At 42.3% G+C, this 9,480-nt stretch overlaps 1 protein-coding gene across 1 annotated transcript; it reads left to right on the forward strand.

Annotated features, from left to right (window-relative positions):
* The first annotated feature begins 345 nt into the window (after positions 1-345).
* On the forward strand, positions 346-4,310 carry LOC145557420 (uncharacterized). The gene is made up of 2 exons (XM_081618601.1): positions 346-1,573; positions 3,466-4,310. The coding sequence occupies exons 1-2, from the start codon at positions 346-348 to the stop codon at positions 4,308-4,310; spliced, it is 2,073 nt and encodes a 690-aa protein (XP_081474727.1).
* Positions 4,311-9,480: the final 5,170 nt, after the last annotated feature.

The following is a 9,480-nucleotide window of genomic DNA, read 5'->3' on the forward strand; positions in this document are numbered from 1 at the left end:
AACCAACAAGCTCCTTACCGTCACCCTAACCAAAGGGACCAAAACCAACAAAGGCAACAATATAACCAACCCGCTCCTCCACCTCCTCAAAAATCTAGCCTTGAAGACGCACTTGAAACCTTCATTACACAACAAGGAAGAAGCAATGCGGATATGCAAGCGAACATCCAACAACTTCAAGCACACAACAAGATAATTGAGAATCAATTGGCTTAAATTGCGCAAAAAGTTGGAAGTTCATCCTCCAATCCTAGTGGTCACTTCCCAAGATCAACGGTTGTGAACCCAAAGGAGCAAGCTAAGGCCATTACTTTGAGATCGGGGAGAGGCTATGAAGGCCCGGTTATGAGTGAAGAGGAGCCACAAAAGAGAGATGAGGGAGTTGTGGTAAGAAATGAGGATGAGTTTGAAAATGAGATAGTTGATGTTGAGAGAAAGGAGCCACAAATTAAGAATGAGGGAGATGAGGAAGATGAGGAAAAGGTAGAAAAGCCCCCTATGAAAGTATACAAGCCTCCCATTCCATTCCCTCATAGGATTGTTGAAAAGAAATTGAATGAAAAGTTTTCAAACTTTCTTGAAATCATGAGAGGACTTCAAGTGAATATTCCCTTTCTTCATGCTATGTCACAAATGCCTACATATGCAAAATTTTTGAAGGATCTTTTATCCAACAAGAGTAGGCTTGAAGAGAGTGCAACCATCTCCCTTCCTAAGGAGGTGAGTGCAATCATTCAAAACAAGCTCCCTCAAAAGCTTGGTGACCCCGGTAGCTATGCAATACCGGTGAAGATTGGAGACTTAGAGGCTATGGATGATTTATGTGATCTTGGGGCAAGTGTGAGTTTGATGCCCTATTCTATTGGTAAGAGTTTGAAAGTGGGAGACTTGAAGCCAACAAGAATGTCCTTGCAATTGGCCGACCGCACGGTTAGGTTACCTTTGGGAATTCTTGAAGATGTACCGGTTCAAGTTGGAAGAGTATTTGTGCCATGTGATTTTGTGGTAATGGAAATGGAAGAAGATACTACGGTGCCCCTAATCTTGGGAAGACCGTTTTTGAACACCGCGGGTGTTGTGATTGGTATGAAGCAAGGAAGATTGACCTTGAATGTGGGAGATGAGAAAATATCATTTTCATTTCCACAAACATTGAAAAAGCCATTGTATGATGAAGTTCATAGAGTTGATACATTGGAAAGGGACTTAGAGAAGTTCCAAGAAAATTTGTTTGAAGGAGATCCTTTACAAGCTATCCTAACGGGAGGCTTAGTTGAGGAAGGTGAAGAAACGAGGGGGTATGATCTTTTACTCAACCAACCTTTGGTCCACAACGAAAAGAAAGTGGAAGTGCTTAATGTGGAGGTAAAAGAGGAGAGGACTACGCCTCCTCACAAGGTTGAACTTAAACCCCTTCCTCCTTTACTTAAATATTCTTTTCTTGATGATAGTGAGAATTATCCCGTTATTGTCAATGCTAAACTTGATGATACCTCTCTTGGGAAACTCCTAGTTGTTTTAAGGGAGTATAGAGGCGTCATTGGGTACAAAATTGATGACATTAAGGGGATAAGTCCTACTATAAGCATGCATAAGATTTTACTTGATGATGATCATGCTTCCTCGATTGAGCACCAAAGAAGGCTCAATCCAAACATGAAGGAAGTTGTGAAAAAAGAAGTTTTAAAACTTCTTGAAGCGGGCATAATCTACTCTATCTCCGATAGTAAGTGGGTTAGCCCGGTTCAAGTTGTGCCTAAAAAGGGAGGCATGACCATCATCAAGAATGATAAGGGTGAGACCATTTCTACGAGGTCGGTCACGGGGTGGAGGATGTGTATTGATTATAGAAAATTGAATAAGTCCACCCGGAAAGACCACTTCCCACTCCCCTTCGTCAATCAAATATTGGAAAGACTAGCATCACATAGTCACTATTGCTTCTTGGATGGATACTCGGGATTCTTCCAAATCCCAATCCAACCCGAGGATCAAGAGAAGACTACATTCACATGCCCTTTTGGCACCTTTGCTTATCGAAGGATGCCATTTGGACTTTGTAATGCACCTTCCACATTCCAAAGGTGTATGATGTCTATTTTTTCCGACATGCTTGAATCATCAATTGAAGTATTCATGGATGACTTTTCTGTTTTTGGTTCATCTTTTGACATTTGTCTTTCAAATTTGATTAAAGTATTGAAAAGATGTCAAGAGGTGAACTTGGTTTTGAATTGGGAAAAATTTCATTTCATGGTAGAGGAAGGAATTGTTCTTGGTCATGTAATTTCTAGTAGGAGCATTGAATTAGTGCCAAAATTGAGGTCATTGAGCGCCTCCCACCCCCTACAAATGTGAAGGGGATAAGGAGCTTTCTTGGACACGCGGGTTTTTACCGCCGGTTCATAAAGGATTTTTCAAAAATCGCAAAGCTGCTCACTCAATTGTTGGTAAAGGATGCCCCTTTTGTGTTTACTAATGATTGTTTGCTAGCATTTGATAGGTTGAAGGAGGCATTGATTTCGGCTCCTATCATTCAACCCCCTAATTGGGAGCTTCCTTTTGAGCTTATGTGTGATGCATCGGATTTTGCCATTGGGTCCGTTCTTGGACAAAGGAAGGATAAGAAGCTCCATGCTATCTACTACACTAGCAAAACTTTGGATGATGCACAAAGGAATTACACAACCACGGAAAAGGAGTTTCTAGCCATTGTTCATGCAATTGAGAAGTTTAGGTCATACTTGTTAGGATCTAAAGTCATAGTTTTCACCGACCATGCGGCCTTGAAGTACCTATTGTCCAAGAAGGAACCAAAGCCAAGATTGATACGGTGGGTCTTGCTCTTACAAGACTATGACATTGAGATTAGGGACAAGAAGGGTGCCGAAAATGTGGTAGCCGATCATCTTTCACGGTTGCCTATCCTTGTAGGTGATCTTGATAACTTGCCAATCGACGATTCATTCCCGGATGATCAACTATTTGCTATTCTCCAAGCACCGGCACCATGGTTTGCGGACATTGCAAACTACTTGTCTTGCTCTATTCTTCCTCCCGACCTCTCCTATCAACAAAAAAGGAAGTTTCTTCATGATGTTCGCCAATACTTTTGGGACGACCCCTTGCTCTTCAAACAAGGTGTTGATGGCCTTTTTAGAAGGTGTGTCCCGGATAATGAAATTGAAGATGTTATCACAATGTGTCACTCCTCACCTTGTGGAGGACATATGAGTGCCAACAAGACCTTGGCGAAAATATTGCAATGCGGTTTCTTTTGGCCAACAATGTTCAAGGATGTGTGGGGTGTGGTGAAATCTTGTGACCGGTGTCAAAGAACCGGTAATATTTCAAAAAGAAATGAAATGCCTTTGAACAACATCCTTGAACTTGAAATTTTTGATGTATGGGGCATCGATTTTATGGGGCCTTTCCCGAGCTCTTTTGGGAACAAGTTCATTCTAGTGGCCGTCGATTACGTATCGAAGTGGGTGGAAGCGGTTGCATCTCCTACTAATGATGCTAAGGTTGTGGTCAAGCTCTTCAAAAGAGTAATTTTCCCAAGGTTTGGAGTGCCCCGGGTTGTGATTAGTGATGGGGGTTCACACTTTGCAAAGCGATCCTTTCAAGCTCTCCTTGAGAAATATGGTGTGAGGCACAAGGTGTCATTAGCTTACCACCCCCAAACAAGTGGTCAAGCTGGAATTTCAAACCGGGAGGTAAAAATGATCCTTGAGAAAACGGTGGATAGGTCTAGAAAAGATTGGTCTTCAAAGCTTGATGATGCTCTATGGGCCTATCGCACCGCGTTCAAAACTCCTATTGGCACCACACCATACAAGCTTGTTTATGGGAAGTCATGCCACTTGCCGGTAGAACTTGAGCATCGGGCTCATTGGGCTATCAAAACATTAAATTTCGACCTTCAAAGCGCCGGTGAGAAGAGGTTGCTTGACCTCCACGCCTTGGAAGAATTAAGAATGGATGCATATGAGAGTGCAAGGATTTACAAAGAAAATACCAAGGCTTGGCATGACAAGCATATTAGCAAAAGGGAGTTTAAGGAAGGTGATAAGGTCTTACTTTTCAATTCCCGGTTGAAGTTGTTTCCGGGTAAGCTTAAGTCAAGATGGAGTGGACCTTTCACCGTTAAGAAGGTGTTTCCATATGGAGCGATAGAAATCTCAAATAACAATGGTGAACCGTTCAAAGTGAATGGCCAAAGGCTTAAGGCATATTTTGACGGTTTTGTGCATGAGGAAGCCAAGGTTGTTCACCTTGATAAGTTTGATGTTCCCTACTCTCATTGATCTCGCAATGTCGTCAAGCTAGTGACGTTAAAAGAGCGCTTCCGGGAGGCAACCCGAGTTTCTCAACTCTCTCTCTCTCTCGCAAACTATTATTTAATTTCCATCACTCTTACTATTACTAACTTTTCTCTCAAATGTCTTTTGTAGGTGTTGATGAAAAGAAAAGTAAGAAAGGGTTTTGGTGGAAGTGATGTAGTAGATAATAACAATAATAATATTAATGGTAATGATAATAATTCTATTATTATTATGCCTTACTATTACTAATATTCAAAAAAAAAAAGGGGGGGGGATCGTGCAGCATCAGGTCTGCACGGACGTGCAAAGTATCGCACGTCCGTGCAGAGGCAGTCAGAAGCAATCAGAAACTTTGAATTAAATTTCTCCAGATTGGCACGGACGTGCCAAATTAAGCACATCCGTGCAAGGTGGCTAAGCACGTCCGTGCCAAGTCCTGCACGTCCGTGCTGAACAAGTCAGTATATTATTAAAGTTTCTGCCAGAGGCTGCACGTCCGTGCCAAATTACGCACGTCCGTGCTACGTAGCACATCCGTGCCTAATTCTGCACGTCCGTGCCAAGCAAGTCAGTAACCTTATTCAGGCTTCTGTCTGAGGCTGCACGTCCGTGCCAATTGTTGCACGTCCGTGCCACCGCGAAAAACCCTGGCAGCAGCACGGTTATATCAAAAAAAAAAAAAAATTTCACTCACTCTCATTTCTCCATCTCACGTTTCTCACTCCTCCTCTCTCTAAAACTCTTACTTCCTCTTCCAAAACCCACTCAATCCTCAAATTCTCACCCAAATTCAACAATTTTCTTCAAAATCTTCACTCCATTTCAACATTTTCACAATCTACTACTCCTTTTCTTACATTCAAACCCAAAAATCACCCAAAATACTCAAACCCTAACCTTGAAAAATCAATTTGGGGGTTTTCTTTGGAGTTAAAATTCAAGACAATTGGTTGAAGGAGTAAGTTCAAGTAAGCAAAAGGAGGGTTAGAAAGGTTCATTTGCGGGTTTTACACCCACGATAAGCTCGGTATAATCGTTCCTCCCTTTCACTAATTTCATGTTTAATTTCTTGAATTTTTGCATGAAATTGCTTGAGAAAGTTTGTTTGAATTGGTTGTGAGTGATTGATAGTTGATAATTGAAAAGCATTATTGAGTTTGAATGAATTTTGGTGTGTTTTGAGAATTGGATATTTTTTGTAAGAGAGGTTGAAAAATTGATTTTTATGAAGGAAGAACATGCTTGTTTAGGTGGATTGTTGTGTTGGTTTGTTTGGTAATGTTGCATGAAATCGATATAAAATTTTTGTAGATGCATTATTGAAGTGGTCTTTGTTGCTTGGTGATTTGCTTGTTTTAGGTGGGAGACTTAGAACTTGACTTGATTGTGTTGTGCCCATTGGCCTTGTTTGAGCTTTGGTTGGTCGATTTGCGGACTTAGTCTCTTTGTGTGGTTGCGAGTTGATTATTTTGTCTTGGTTTGTTTGATTGCATTACATCAAGACCGACCATTTCTAGAAGAAATCGACCTAGAAACACGGATGCTAGGTACCTCAATCCCTCTCCTCCTCCTCCCGTTGATCCACCACAAGTGGACACCATGGGAATCGTATTCAATGACCCAACATTCTTGAATAACTATATAAGAATAAGTAGGAGGAGAGTTCGACCTACAAAGTTCTATGACGAGAGTGTTGCCGAGGCTTTAGGGGTAGGGGACGATGTTAGGATGCTTTTCGAGGGCTGTGGCTTAGGAAATTGGCTAGATTTAAGCGCCCCGACCTACAAAAGGTTGACACTTGAATTCCTCTCCACCCTTCAAGTGCAACGAGACAACAATAGATCCCCCCGCCGCCTTACCTTCCAACTCATGAACACCCAACACAACTTGAATATAAAGAGGGTGAACCAAGCTTTTGGGTGGCCAATTAACGGCACCATAGGACCAAAGGATAGGCCCCCCCGTAACTATTGTGCGGGTGAGTTTTGGAGGAAGATCACCGGCCTTTTCGACTACAACCCTAGGACTGATAAAGCTACGGCCATAATCCACCCCGCCTTTAGGATGTCACAGCGCACCATAGCGAACACGACGTTCGCTAGAGGTGATAGTTCGGGTGTAGTGTCCACTAGGGAGCTTCACTTCCTATGGCACTTGAGCGAGGGTAGTACGACCCTAGATGTAGGGGCTTGGTTTGTCGATCACCTAGAGGATGTTGCCACTGGGTCCGGCAACATCACCATAGGTGGAATGATCACTATTATTGCTTCTGCTCTTAACCTTGATTTTGCAGATGAGCAGGTTTGCCCAGGGCCGATGCAGCTAGACATGCAGTCACTTCGGACCATGAGATGGGTTGCGGATGTGGAAGGGCCACATCCTTACTTGTGGCACGTGAGTGGCCGCCCCTATGCCTACCTCCCCGATCAGGAGCGGACCTACATCTACGACGAGAGCAACTGGGTCTTCGAGAGGGACCACCCTTGGATTCCCGGTGATGATGAAGAAGAGCAAGAGCAAGAACAACCACAACAACAACAACCGCATCAACAACATTTCCAGCAACAATTCCCGCAACAACAACAATATGAGCACCAACAAGGGTACCAAGAAGGGTACCAAGGTCAAGGAATGGGTGAGGGCAACCCACCCCTTTCATTTGAGCAACAAATGCAAATGATGAATGCCGGGTTCAACCGCATGTCCATGGAGTTCGAGACTATGAGAAAGTCTCACGAAGACATGAGGTCCTCCTACGACAATATGAGGACAAGCTTTGAGGATCTTCGATCGGAATTGGGTGAATTCCGGAACGTCTACCGACATTGGTACCCCGGGGGCTCAAGCTCCCAAGGAGGCCCGAGCCAATGAGTTAGTTCTCTTTCTTCCCCTTCTTGTGCTTTAATTGTTTTAACATTGGGGACAATGTTTATGATAGCTTGGGGGGGAAGTCTTTCTCTTTGGTTCATATGTTGGTTCTTGTATGTCCTTGTTGGTATAAACCTTGCATGTTGTTTGTTACTTCCCCTAGCATCCAAACCCCTAAACATCCAAATTTGCTCCCTTTGAAATCCAACACCCTAAATCCAAATCTCTTAATTTGTGAATACTTCTCTTCTCTTCTCTCTTTATTTTTTTTTTTTTTAGATTGTGCTTCAAATTTCTTTTTTATGATTAGCTTAGTTTTCTTAACTTTTTTCTTCTTATCTATTCTTGCTTTCTAGTAACTAGTAAAAAAAAATAAAAATAAAAAATAAAAAAGGCCCTTGGATGAGACTCAAATGACGATGCTTATATGATTTGCTTGCTTGACTCTTGAGTGATGAGTAAAATTTCTTTTAGAAGGGTGTGTGCAAGAGTTGGGGTCATTTAAAGGCTTATTAATCTTGATTGCATTAGAGTATATGAAATGAAAACCGATGAATGCTCAATTGCACGTCTAGTATAGGATATTGTCAAATTTTCCCAAAGTAGGATATGTTTGAATCGAATTGCGGTCCCTTGTGCCCTTGATGTTCCTCCCCACCTCCCCCTAAATGAAACTCTATTAGGAAATTGGTTCTATTTGTATCTTGTGAAATAAGTGGCATAATAAGCCACATGTATCGAATAAAAGAAAGAGCCGCTCATAGTTAAAAGAGGCGAGGGCAATGAATGTTAAAAAAAAAAGAAAAAAAAAGAAAAAAAAATAGAAAAAGAAAAGGAGATCAAAAACTCCAAATTTCTCAAAGTTTTCACTTTTTCTTCTCTAGAGGTCAAATTGTGGATGCCTCCCACACATTGTCTATTTTGATGTCTCTTGTGTAAATTTCCGAGTTAGAGTGTAGTTAAAGGGGATTGGGAGTGCATTTTGGGATGTGGACTTGCATTTTGAGATTTTATAACCGAAAGAGGGCTTTTTGCAACTTTGGAATATCTAGACGTGCTCTAATGAACTAGTAAAAGGTATAAGGAAGTATCCTAGTGCAACCTTGCTTAATTCTCCTCTCTACCCCCAACTCGTGTGTACATTTGTATGATCGGTAATTCTTGAAAGTCGCTCACTTGTCTTGCTTGTGATTTATATCCCGATGAGTTGACTTGGGCAATAAAAACATTGGTTTTGGTGTGTATTGATCACCTTGATGATGATGATGTGTTATGACAATTTTGGCATGGTTTGTGTGAGTTGTGGGTTAAGCTCAAGGGAAACACTCGCGAGATAAAAACTCGTCCTCTTAGGCGACTTAGGGGTTCAAATTGTTTTTCACTTGTGCTAAAAGTGTTTATGGTTCTTGCCATGCGGATTTGTGTTTGTGTTTTCTCTTTAAGTATCTTTTCTTGGTTTGATTATTATCAAGTAATCTTCCTTCTTGATTTGACATGTTTGTTTTGCTCGAGGACTAGCAAAAGCTTAGCTTGGGGGGATTTGATAACTTGTTATTTGATACGATTTTAGAGTAATTTCGAACCTTGTTTACTTGGTATATTGGCATTTTTGTTCACTTTTACTCTATTTTTGTTCAACTTTTGTGTATCCCTTGCTTCACGGGTTGTTAGTGTTTTTGTTGGGTTTTTAGGTTCAAGGGCGACCATTTGAGGCATTTGGATGATAAACCGAGGTTAGAAGCCGAAACAATGGAGCAAAACCGAAGAAAAGTGAAGATAAAGGCCTTAGAGAGTCTGCACGGACGTGCAAAGTATGGCACGTCCGTGCAGAAGTGTTCTAGCACGACCAGAAGCTACTGCTTGCTGTTTTCAAGGCCTGCACGTCCGTGCAGAACTCAGCACGTCCGTGCAGGTTATTCAGCACGTCCGTGCATGATCCAGCACGCCCGTGCAGGTTGCTCAGCCAAAACTGAGCCTTCTGCCTCCCAGGTGCACGTCCGTGCCAATATCGGCACGTCCGTGCAGGATGCCCTGAGTAAAACAGTACCTTCTGCCTCCCAGGTGCACGCCCGTGCCAATATCAGCACGTCCGTGCGGGTATAGCTACACGTCCGTGCCAACCTCAGCACGTCCGTGCTGACCTGTAGCCGTGCCCGACTCTTGTTTTCTCCGTCCTTTTTATTTGGGGGTCTATATAAATAACCTTGGAAGCTCATTTGTGGGGGGATCTAAGTTTTTAGTGCCTCCTCTTAGTTTGCAATTGTAGAAACACAAATATTCTCAA

Source organism: Chenopodium album, chromosome 9, assembly GCF_948465745.1.
Source record: "Chenopodium album chromosome 9, dcCheAlbu1.1, whole genome shotgun sequence".
In the NCBI taxonomy this organism is placed as follows: Eukaryota; Viridiplantae; Streptophyta; class Magnoliopsida; order Caryophyllales; family Amaranthaceae; genus Chenopodium; species Chenopodium album.

Excerpts from the sequence above, each read along its gene's own strand:
- LOC145557420 (XM_081618601.1), top strand. The coding sequence starts at position 346 with ATGAGTGAAGAGGAGCCACAAAAGAGAGATGAGGGAGTTGTGGTAAGA. Across the intron at positions 1,574-3,465 it reads TGATGACATTAAGGGGATAA|TGGCCGTCGATTACGTATCG; the intron begins GTCCTACTATAA and ends AGTTCATTCTAG.